Source organism: Vicia villosa, linkage group LG6, assembly GCF_029867415.1.
Source record: "Vicia villosa cultivar HV-30 ecotype Madison, WI linkage group LG6, Vvil1.0, whole genome shotgun sequence".
Taxonomy (NCBI): Eukaryota; Viridiplantae; Streptophyta; class Magnoliopsida; order Fabales; family Fabaceae; genus Vicia; species Vicia villosa.
In genome coordinates, this window is record NC_081185.1 from 127,753,712 (window position 1) to 127,765,557 (window position 11,846).

Genomic DNA, 11,846 nt, shown 5'->3' on the forward strand with positions numbered 1-11,846 from the left:
TAACAAAATATCTATTTTTTAATGAACAATTATCTTTATTTGAGATACAAATTTTTATTTTCAAAAAATATAAAAATTAAATTTATATTATTATTATTATTATTAATTTTATAATTAAATAACTCATTTCAAATTTATATATCTATTTAAATAAAATCTATATTATACTAAATAAATGTACCCATTCGAACATACAGATATCTTGCTTAAAAAAACAAAACAGTTAACATAAGAGTCTAGTTAAACAAAAACAAAATAAGGATTAATATACAACATGTGTGTTCAAAAATGTATATTTTTTTTGTTAGTAATATAGAAAAACTACATTTGTAGCAGCATTATTCTATAAATAAATAAAAATGTCCCAATTACATTTGCAATAGTTTCGTGGATAATGTCTTATCTGTATTACCGAACGTAGCGAAAAATGTAGCGTAAAAGGTACTCTCTTTATGTCATCAATCCATCGTCTTCTTCATAACTTCCCAATCATTTCTCATTCCCATCATTAAATATTAAAAAATCCACATACCCAAATGGAAATTTTCACTATTTCCTTAAAAAAAATCAATTTTTTATTACTTTCCTTGTTCATAACAACCACAACTCCACCATCAATAATGAGGGTTAATTCTTCGTTGTTTCTGAACCTGCCCACAATTTCAAACAAGTTCTATTTGAATCCCATCTTATAAATTCACCACCTTTACATTACTTTTTCTCATGCTTCATTGATTGGTTCCAATCTCAAAAGTGCTCTAAAATCTAATCTTGTGGGACAATCATTGGTTCTATTTGATTTTTTATATTTATATAGCGTTTGAGCAAAGTTTGGTGTTTTTTATTTGATGGGTGTTTCGGTTGATTCACCATCACAAAAGGGTTCATGGAGGTTTTTCACTAGAAGGAAGCAGGTTGATTCTCCACGTAAAAACACTAAGCCTATTCTTGCAAAGGAGTTAACTATTTATCATCTTATTGCAATTGGTAATTCATTTAATTCAACTGAAAAAGTTTTGATTTTGATCTTTTTTTCATCTGGGTTTCTTGATAATCAATTTTCTGGTTTGTCTTTTCATGTTTCTGATTATACGATGTTGTCTGACTTCAAACTTTTCCCGCCTTTTAGTTGTTAGTTTGCATGCACATGATTTGGTTTATTATACTACTACTAACTGTGTTTTGGAAATTGAATTTGATGTGTTTTTTTTTTTGTATGATGATAACTAGGTGTTGGTTCAACAATTGGTGCTGGAGTGTATGTTTTGGTTGGAACAGTAGCTAGAGAACATTCTGGACCAGCTTTGGCTATTTCTTTTCTGATTGCTGGCTTAGCAGCTGGTCTTTCTGCTTTTTGCTATGCCGAGTTAGCTTGTCGATGCCCGTCTGCTGGAAGCGCATATCACTATTCATACATATGTCTTGGAGAAGGGTTTGTTTTTCTTGGTCCTTATCATCTGGTGTGTGTTTGGATTAGAGTCTGTGAAATTTATTTAACATGATCTTATAAAAGAAATTGATTACTTTGTTTTCAGTGTTGCTTGGTTGATTGGCTGGGCCTTGATACTGGAATATACAATTGGTACTGCAGCTGTTGCTCGTGGTGTAACGCCTAATCTTGTACGGTGTTCTTTTAACTTTTCCGTTAATTTTTGCTTAGTTTGGAGTATGTTTATGTTAGACTATTTCTATTAGTCTATTCTATCATGAGTCCAACATGGACAACCCCCTGGGCTTCACCTGTTGGTGAAGGCTTGAGACCTGAGAGTGTGCTCCTCTTAAGGTCTCAAGTAGCGAATATTGACATCTGATATAGATATGTTCCTTCTTTTAGGCTTCAATTTTTGGCGGTCTGGACAATCTACCGTTCTTTATGTCGCGACAGCATATTCCTGGGATTGATATTATTGTGGACCCATTTGCAGCAATTTTGGTATTGCTTGTTACAGGACTCTTATGTTTGGGGATCAAGGAGGTAGTTTCAATTATAATATTTTTTTATTCATCTAACATTTGATTCTTTTTCCATTTATTTCTTAACCATGTGAGCTAGATTTTTCTCTTCTTGATCGGTGAAACTTATTACACGAATCCCTTATACATGCAGAGCACAGTGGTTCAAGGCATAGTAACGTCGGTGAATGTATGTGCGTTGCTTTTTGTGGTTATAGCTGGTGGTTACATAGGATTCAAGTCTGGATGGGCCGGATATGAACTTCCTACAGGGTACGTTAAGCTTTTTGTTTTTTCGTTTCCTCGTATATGTTCGTTTTTTTTCTCCTGTTACTTAAAACTCGTCTCTTATGGTTTAATAGATATTTTCCATTTGGGGTTGATGGGATGCTTGCTGGTTCCGCAACAGTCTTCTTTGCATACGTAGGTTTCGATGCAGTTGCCAGTACTGCTGAAGAGGTATAATGCATTGTCATGTTGCCACACACCGATAACTTCCATGAATGCAGTTTTCTTTCCTTCTTATCGTAATTCATGTGTGTGGCTCTTTTGCATTCAATGGTTTAAACTTTCTGATAATGTTTCACTTAATCAACAGGTGAGAAATCCTCAACGAGATTTGCCACTAGGCATTGGTGCTTCATTGTTTCTATGTTGTGGAATATATATGTTGGTCTCCATTGTTGTCGTTGGTTTAGTACCTTATTACGCAATTGATCCTGATACACCAATATCCTCTGCATTTGCTGTCCATGGGATGCAATGGGCCGCGTAAGTTTATAGTTTTCGCGAAATTCATTAAGTTTTTCTGTGGCACGATTAGAGGTTAACTAAGATAAGTTTACTATCTTTGATTGCAGTTACATTATAAATGCCGGAGCTTGCACAGCTCTCATCTCAGCGTTGATGGGTGGGATACTTCCCCAGGTAAATTAACGGATACCTCTGATATTGCCAAAAGAATCTTCCTTATTTCAATTTGCCAAACTAAAAGACTAAACATAGGTTGATGTTTCGCAGCCACGTATTTTGATGGCAATGGCAAGAGATGGACTACTGCCACCGTTTTTTTGTGACATAAATAAGCACACTCTAGTTCCTGTCAAGAGCACAATAATCACTGGGGTTGCCGCTGCAGTTTTAGCATTTTCTATGGAAGTCTCGGAACTTGCAGGGATGGTAAGTCCGCTATATATATAGATCGATAGATAGATAGATAACGGAACATACCAGGAAAGGGCATATTGTCATGATATAAAGGAACCATAACTATTCTATGTAAAACTTATTATATTAGTAAAGTACCGACTACCGATATGTATTTTTCTTTTCTACTGCAGGTTAGTGTGGGAACTCTTTTAGCGTTCACCATGGTGGCGATATCTGTGTTGATCCTAAGATATATTCCTCCAAATAAAATCCCAGTGCCCCCTTCTCTCCGAAGTTCAATTGTAGTGATCGAAGTCGTAAATGAAGACGAACATGTCAGTACTTCTGAAGACACAAAACCTTTAGATGTTACGCGAGATTTTCCCATTGATCATCCTCTTATTTCTAATCACCTTGTCATAGGAAACTGTGAGTTATGACTTTCCTCCTCCTTTATCCAATTCATTTGTATTAATTAGACTTTTCCCATAGGCTTCTGTTGTTTTTCTCCTTACATTTTTTGTTTTCTTGTTTTGGGTGCGCAGATGTAAATGAGGGTAATAGAAGAAGACTTGTTCGACGGACCATAGCACTCATATGCTTGGGGGCGTTCGTCCTCACATTTGCAGCTTCATGTTTAACTTTTCTTAGGTTAGTCATATGTGATAACTTATGCACTTCATTGGTGTTTGTCATCATGCCATTTAAAGATCGGCCCTAGTGTTTTAAGTCTTTTTGGCATTTTTTTTAATGCTATTGCAGTTATGTTCGCTTCGCATTGTGTGGAGTTGGAGGCATTCTTCTTGTGTCTGGATTTGTCTTCCTATCCTGTATAGATCAAGATGAGGCGAGGCATGACTTTGGTCACTCTGGAGGTATGCTTTACGTTACCATTATAAATTAGGCTGGGCTGGACACATTAGTCGGCTCATAACTCTATGATTAAATCATTTTTCAGGTTTCATATGTCCATTTGTGCCATTGCTGCCTATAGCCTGTATTCTCATCAATTTCTACCTGCTAATTAATCTCGGGTAAGCATAAATACTTAGCTTTCACATGTTAAATATGCATATGGTTGTCCGCAAATCCTAGCTCAACTGGCAAAAGCCGATATTGCTAGGTTGGACATGTTCGGTTGTGTGAGATTTTAGTAGTTGTAAGTTTCGTATATAGACAAATAAATATGTATATGGTTAATCAAGCTACATTTTCCTATTATTGAATGCTATCACTAATTGTTATGTGTTATTTTGTCAGATTGGAAACATGGTTGCGTGTTTCTATATGGTTGGTTACAGGATTAGTACTCTATGCGTTTTATGGCCGAACTCACAGCTCTCTAAAAGATGCAATTTACGTGCCAGCAAGTCAAGTGGACCAAACTTATCAAACTCCGAGAAACTATCTTGCTTAACCTCTGTAGAAAAATCGTGGTCGTTTTAGTCTTGGGACGCAAGAAAGCATCCAAACATGGTGTTAGTGTCTGAGATGATGTTGCAGTTCCACCAGTTGTATAAAATATAAATTCCATGTACAGAAGAAGATGCTTGTCAAGAATGTGATTATTATGTGCATTAATTGTATCTATTCTTCCCAAAGATTTACCATTTGTATGATAGCATAGCATGTAACATGATTGGATTCTTGTTCAAATGTAAATATATATATATATTTTTTATTTAATTACCATTTTTCTTTGCTACTTAAACATATATTAATAGTAGAGGTTAATGAAAAATCATTATTCTTTACCTCAATGGTGTACTTGATAATCATTTCATCATCATCATCATTGATGTACACTAAAATTTCCTCCATCATCATTCATCACAACACAAACTAAAATAAAAATATTATATAAAGATTCCTCAAATTAGAACAAAACTTTCCTTATAAATTAACAAATCGACTAAAACTTCCTCGATTGACACCAGCCTCTTCAATTATCTGCGAACTCAAATCATATAAAACTAATTCACCATCTTTTTTGTAAAAAAAAATTCACCATTTTTTCCCGCTCCAACAGGATACTCAATGGAAGTCAGTGGTCCGAGGACAAAAAGTTTGGTCTATGATTCTCTTACTCCAATTTCACACAAAATTGATATGTCAAAAGTAGTTGCACCATAAACCCAAGAGATTACAGCAACTGAACCATTTAGCACTATCAAGTGCATGCCTCTTGAATAGAAGCTAAACTCATCATCTTCATCTAAGGGTATGTCTAATGGTATGGGTGTCAAAAAGAACACCTTAGTTACCAAGTCAAATGGCAAATGACGCCAAGGCTGCCACTATCACAAGATACCAAGATTTACTAACACACGTAAATCGTTTTAAATTTTTAATGATTTTAAAAGCAGTCTTGATAGAATGAAAACTGCAAGATCATCATTTATGTAATTTCTAACCTTTTTGTTTGTCAAAATTGCAGATATTTCCATCTCAATTGAAACCTGCTGCAAGGTCACAAAGAAATTTCTTGATCAGAGAGAAAGAGAGAATGTAGTGAACAAACAAAAAAAAAAACTATATTTAGGCTTTAGATTTAATAATTTTAAAATATAATTAAGAGTAATTAATATCATTAAATATTATTTGTTGATTTATTGATAAGCATCCCAAAAAACTTCAATTGAAAAGAAATGGTCAAAGATTCTATTATCGAAATAAATTAAAAATATGGACGTTTTAATATTTTTCATATAAATATCATTAAATATTATTTGTTGTCTAAATTGATAAGCATCCGCAAAAAACTTCATTCAGAAGAAATTGTAAAAGATCCTATAATGGAAATAAATTTAAAAAATAGACCGTAACATCTTTAATCTTTAATCTATAAATTTAAGGTTGTTATGATGACAACCCTAGCCACATGTCACCTTGGTAGTAACTTTAAACAAATTTTAGCCACATGTCACATTATTAACAACTCTAAACACACACCCTAATTATATTTTTATTAAAATAAACTAGCGCGATACCCGTGCGTTCGCACGGGTGGTACTGGTACGGTACTCATATATATTTTTTTTAAATGTAATAAAAGAAAGTTAAATTAATTTAACCAACAAATTTTATTTTATTTTTAAGAAATAATAAATTGGTGCCTATATTTTTTGTATATATAAAATTTTTAAATGAATAATTTTTTTTTTTGATATAAACTTAATTTTTGTTTTACATTATTTACAAAAATATTGTTAAATATATTGATGTTCCTGTTATTAATTATTATAAATCAGTGAAAAAAATTTGTATTTATTAACAATATAAATAATAAAAAAACACATTTATGTTGTGATAGGTAGTAGTAGTAGTCTAATGTTATATTTATTTTATTAATAATATAAATTTTGATTTATATTTGGTTATATTAAATACATTGGAAAGATTTAAATATTTTATTTAACAAAAGAAAGATAATGACATAACAAATGATAGATGTTAGTATGGATAACAATTGGTAGGGTATGGATAAGGTACTATAGTACCCGTTCCCATACCTGCAGTTTGAAAAATCGTACTCGAGCACATATCTGCGTGGGCACCAACATTTGAGCTTGTTCCCATGCCCTATGGGTACCTAAATACCCATACCCATTTACCCGCATTTCTATTAAAAACTCATGATCATTAATTTATTATGTGATTTTAAGTTTTTTTTAACAACATTCATAAAAAAGATTAAAATGTTATTATTGAGTTAACAAATTAACAAACGTTTGTATTAAAATGCGTATATATTTAATAGTGATGTATTTAATAAAATTGATAAGCATATATGTATATATAATAATAATAATAATAATAATAATAAATATATATATAAATATACATTATGCGGGTATGAGGGGGGTGAGACCTAAGGTACCCGTGCCTGCACCCATACTCGTTTATTTTAGTGGGTAATTACCCGTACCCATTTTACGGGTTTTTACCCTACTCGTTAATGGTAATTTTTACGGGTGCTCATTTAGGATGAGTCCAATTGTCATCCCTAGATGCTAGGTTCGGATAGAAAACTTGATAATAATGTTTTGAATGTATAAATTAAAATTAGTGATAACTAACACACATTTTTGTATTTTCACGTATATTAATTTTTTTGAAAATATTGTATCTTAAATTAAAAATAATAGTAACATTAATAATAAAAAAAACACACTTTTTTTATATTTGAACTCGTAGATTGTTTTAACTATATAAACAATAATATAATTATGCCTTAAAAAACTAAATATATTTGGAGCATAAATATAGTTTTTCCATATATACAAATATTTGGATCAACCATATATTTTTCCGCATGTAAATATTAAATAACAACATAATAGTTAAAAATATTATTTTAATTGTATAAATAAATATTAGTACCATAAATAAATACATTTTACTCGTGCTCAGATTCATATTCAGATATGGATACCCGTGCGTTCGTATGGGTACTGGTATGTTACGCGCATATGTTTCTTAAATGTAATATGAATGAAAAAACTAAAAGACAAAATTATTTAACTAAGAAAGTTTAATATTTTTAAAAGTAAAACATATTTTTATTTATATTTGAAGCATAAATATAATATTTTCAAATATACAAATATTTGGATCAAAAAATTATTTTCCCGTTTATAAATATTATTATTTGTATTTCATTCATGTAATTTTTTAATTTATAAAGTATTTATTATTATAAAATTCAACAAAAGCATCATTAGTTATTTCATTGTTTCACTTTTTTGCCTAAGTTTATGTTATCAGAAACTAAATATTTCCTTACCATGCACAACTGATCAATCCATGCCTTTCACATCGCCAAAATCATATGTCATCTAAAAACGTGAAACCCCTTTAGATAGTCACATTCACCGTTGCCAGAAAACATTGCATCATCCTCGGCACGATTCATGTAAACGTTTATAACTATGAAAATTAATAACAAACTCTAACTCTCAACTTAAAAGTAAATATACCAATGGAAAGAATATAAAACTTTAATTAAAACAGAAAAAAATAAAACCTAAATCACAACAAAACACTGTCTACGGTAACCATTACGAAGAAAAATGTAAAATACAAAGAAAAAGATGAAGAAGGAAGAAGAAGAATAAGAGGTAGTGAGATTTATCTACAAATCATACTATTTAAATAATAGTGTATGATTTTCTTTTCTAAATTTTCAATATACATCTGTTCAATTAAAACTAATTTTCAATATGTTATTATTAATTATTTGCTATATTAATTGCGGCATTGGAATTTTTTCTCTATTGTTATAGATTGCACAATAACATTCTAAGATAATAGATGATTTATTATAAACCAATAATAAATGATTTAATTACAAATAAATATTAAATAAAAGACAAAAATTGAGATAATAAAACCTACAAAGAAATTTATTTTTCTTTATGTAAATTCTTATTTCTATTGCTACACACGAGGAAGAAATTTCTTCACCATTCAACATATAAATAATAACAAATAATAAAAATTATTTCTTCAACATTCAACATATATATATATATATATATATATATATATATATATATATATATATATATATAAACTTATGAGTAAATAAAATTAAAGAAAAAAAAATATAATATATCATAACAGAAAGAAGAAACGAACGAAACTATACAAAAATTAGTAGAGTTAAATGTTAAAAATTTTTTTTATAGTTGGCCATCATTGTTTTTTCTCTTTAATTTGAACCAGAAATGCAAAATGATTCTCAAATTTGAAGAAGATTGTGTTTTCTTTCAATTTTTGTAATTGCCTCGTTTTACCTCAATTTGACATGTTATGTGTAGAAATGCAACTTATTAGAAATAGAACCTCAATTAAATATTTATATTTATTTAAATTTAATTGTTATTATTTATTACAATTTGTTTAGGATTAAATAGTTATCAATAATGTAATAAATCGTAAAATAAAATAATTCAAAATGAAAAATACCTTAATTTTATTTGCAAATCCTTCATCCTTAATATGTTGATTCTCCTCTTAATCACAAAACCTTCAATTCAAATTAACATTTAAAACAACATCAAAGAAAGTTAATATATAGCTAGCCACCATAGAAGAAAACAACAATAACATTAAGCATTGAAAAAAGAAGAAGAATTAATATCATAACTGGAAAGTCAAGTTAGATACATTCAAAAAGTAAGCATTTGGCTAGAAGAAATGGATATAGAAGAATTAATAGAATATGAAATGATTTGTAAAATTTATGAACAATGAATGATAGAAGAAGTTAATGAATTAGTGGAATTAAAGGTGGTTTATGTAAGATGGAAGAAGTTAATGAAGTAGTGGATTTAAAGGTGGTTTTTGTAAGTGGAAAAAATTTGTGGGAAAAATTAATTAGTAATTATTATTATTATTATTATTATTATTATTATTATTATTAATTAGTTTATTATTTACTTTTATTTAATTGCTTGAAGTTAGAGGCATCCACTTGGCATGATATGGAGCAAGAAGGGTATTTTAGGTTTTTAAAGAACACCTTATTTTCTTATATGATAGATAATAATAATAAAAATAATATTATAATAATATTAAATCATCACCACCATTATTAATAATAATAATAATATAATATTTAGCTAATAATAATAGTAAAATAATATGATTTTAAAAATAAAAAAAATGTCTAGAGAATATATATTTAAATTAATATATATATATATATATATATATATATATATATATATATATATATATTAAAAAAATTGGTATTACAGTATAAAATCTTTATTTATATATGTTTTGTCAAAAAAATATCTTTCCATATATTTTCTTACTTTTTTATATATTTTCTTACTTTTTGTTTAATAATATTAAAAATAGAACAAAATATTTGTAAAAACTATCTATAGAAAATCATATATATGTTCTTAAATCATTTTTTTTAATTATTAATTATTAAGTAATTATGAGTCACTCTATTATAACTCTTTTAGTTGTAATGAATAATTTAATTGCAAGACTCTATAAATTCTAATTACTTTTTATTTACTAATTGATTGTGAGTCACTCTATTCTGACTCGTTTAATGGTAATGAGTAATTTAATTGTAATATCATATGAATTTTAATACTCTGAATTCTAACGCAGTCACTTTGTTGTAACTGTTTTAGTGGTAATGAGTAATTTAATTGAGTTTTTACATTTATTTTGACATAATGATGGCTATAAATTTCAAAGGTATATATTATACCTTTTGCATGCAAGAGGGTTAATAATTAACAACGTGTTGTTTAAATATAGTTTTTTTTGTACAAGATTTAGAAGAACAATAAAATATAGAAATTTTGATATTTTCTTTAAATTCTCCCTTTTTTTCACTTTATTCAGTGACTAAAAATATTTAATTTTGTTTACTTTTATATGTTGTTTATATTTATTTTCTTCTGGCTACATCAGAAGAATAAAAATATGTATATTTTTGGAAAAAAATTATATCTCTTTTAACCTTATTTTTGAATCTATAATAACTTATATTGTTTTTATTTTTTTATTTTTTAAGCCTAGATCTTATTTTTGAATCTCAACGTCTTACAGTGCATTAGTGTATGAATTACAAGGACATCAAGGTATGGAAATTGTAGTATTTATTTTAATTTTTCCTTTTTAAATCTATACATTGATTTAAAATATTTAGTTTTATTTGTATAAATTGTTTATGTTTTTTTTCTATTCTAGGTAAGAAGAATAAAAGGTATGTATTTTTTAAAATTTCATTTTGTATTCTTTTTAGATCTTAATCTTATTTTGGAATTTTTAATGTTTTATAATATTTTTTCAAGTTTTTCAGGTTTAAATTTTGTTTTTGAATCTACAATACCCCAATACCTCATGGTGGGTTAGTTTGTGGGATCAAAAGAACAACAAGATATATAAATTTAAAATCTTCTTTTCTATTTTTTTACTCCTTAAATTTATTTAATATATTTATTTTTGTTTATATATATTTTTATGTTTATTTTTTTATGTTAGGTCAAAGAATAAATTGCATTAAATTTAGTGGGTTAGGTCTCGCCCTCTCATTATTGTTATTTTATTTTATTTTTCGTTAATTTAGATTGAATTTATAATTAAAAAATATTATATATTTTATTAATAAGATAAGATGTAATTATGTTTATTATTAATCTAAATCTGATTAGGGAGATGACAACAACTCATGAAAATATTGATATGGTGTAAATCAATTTAATAAATAAAAATTGTAATACCTTAATAAACTCTTTGTATTGAATGTGTTTATAAAATATTAATTTAAATGTTTGAATTCACATTTTAAGTTGATATATTAATATTGAATTATATTAATAATGGTATTTTTTTTTTAATATTATGAACTAATAGATAATGTGGGAGATTGAGACTTCTTCCAAATAAAAGATGAGTGGTATAAGAATAAAAACATTATTTTAAAAAATGTCCAATATTACTATAATACATTCTTAGTATTGAATATATATTTATAAATTGCAATCTATTAAATTATTGTTAATTTTTTTATATAAAAAACAAAATCAATATAAAATATCAATAAAAATATATTTATATCTATCTAAATAATAATTATTTATCAATAATAATTTAATAAAACTTTCCGCGCATCGCGCGGGTAGACGTCTAGTTTTGAAATAAAAATATAGTATAAATATTTGTTGAATTTAATAGAAATACACCGAAATCATAACTGTTAATTTTTA

At 27.8% G+C, this 11,846-nt stretch overlaps 1 protein-coding gene across 1 annotated transcript; it reads left to right on the forward strand.

Moving 5' to 3' along the window:
• Window positions 1-464: 464 nt before the first annotated feature.
• Window positions 465-4,783, forward strand: LOC131609955 (cationic amino acid transporter 2, vacuolar-like). Its single transcript, XM_058881796.1, has 14 exons — window positions 465-987; window positions 1,231-1,432; window positions 1,536-1,620; window positions 1,835-1,975; window positions 2,108-2,226; window positions 2,316-2,412; window positions 2,552-2,724; window positions 2,814-2,880; window positions 2,974-3,132; window positions 3,294-3,531; window positions 3,648-3,753; window positions 3,865-3,977; window positions 4,061-4,136; window positions 4,363-4,783. The coding sequence occupies exons 1-14, from the start codon at window positions 849-851 to the stop codon at window positions 4,517-4,519; spliced, it is 1,872 nt and encodes a 623-aa protein (XP_058737779.1). The 5' UTR covers window positions 465-848; the 3' UTR covers window positions 4,520-4,783.
• The last annotated feature ends 7,063 nt before the right edge of the window (window positions 4,784-11,846 follow it).

Bases quoted from the DNA above. Each gene is read 5' to 3' on its own strand.
- LOC131609955 (XM_058881796.1), top strand. From the start codon at position 849: ATGGGTGTTTCGGTTGATTCACCATCACAAAAGGGTTCATGGAGGTTT. The intron at 1,433-1,535 runs GTTTGTTTTTCT...CTTTGTTTTCAG, and splicing joins TACATATGTCTTGGAGAAGG to TGTTGCTTGGTTGATTGGCT. The intron at 2,227-2,315 runs GTACGTTAAGCT...ATGGTTTAATAG, and splicing joins GGATATGAACTTCCTACAGG to ATATTTTCCATTTGGGGTTG.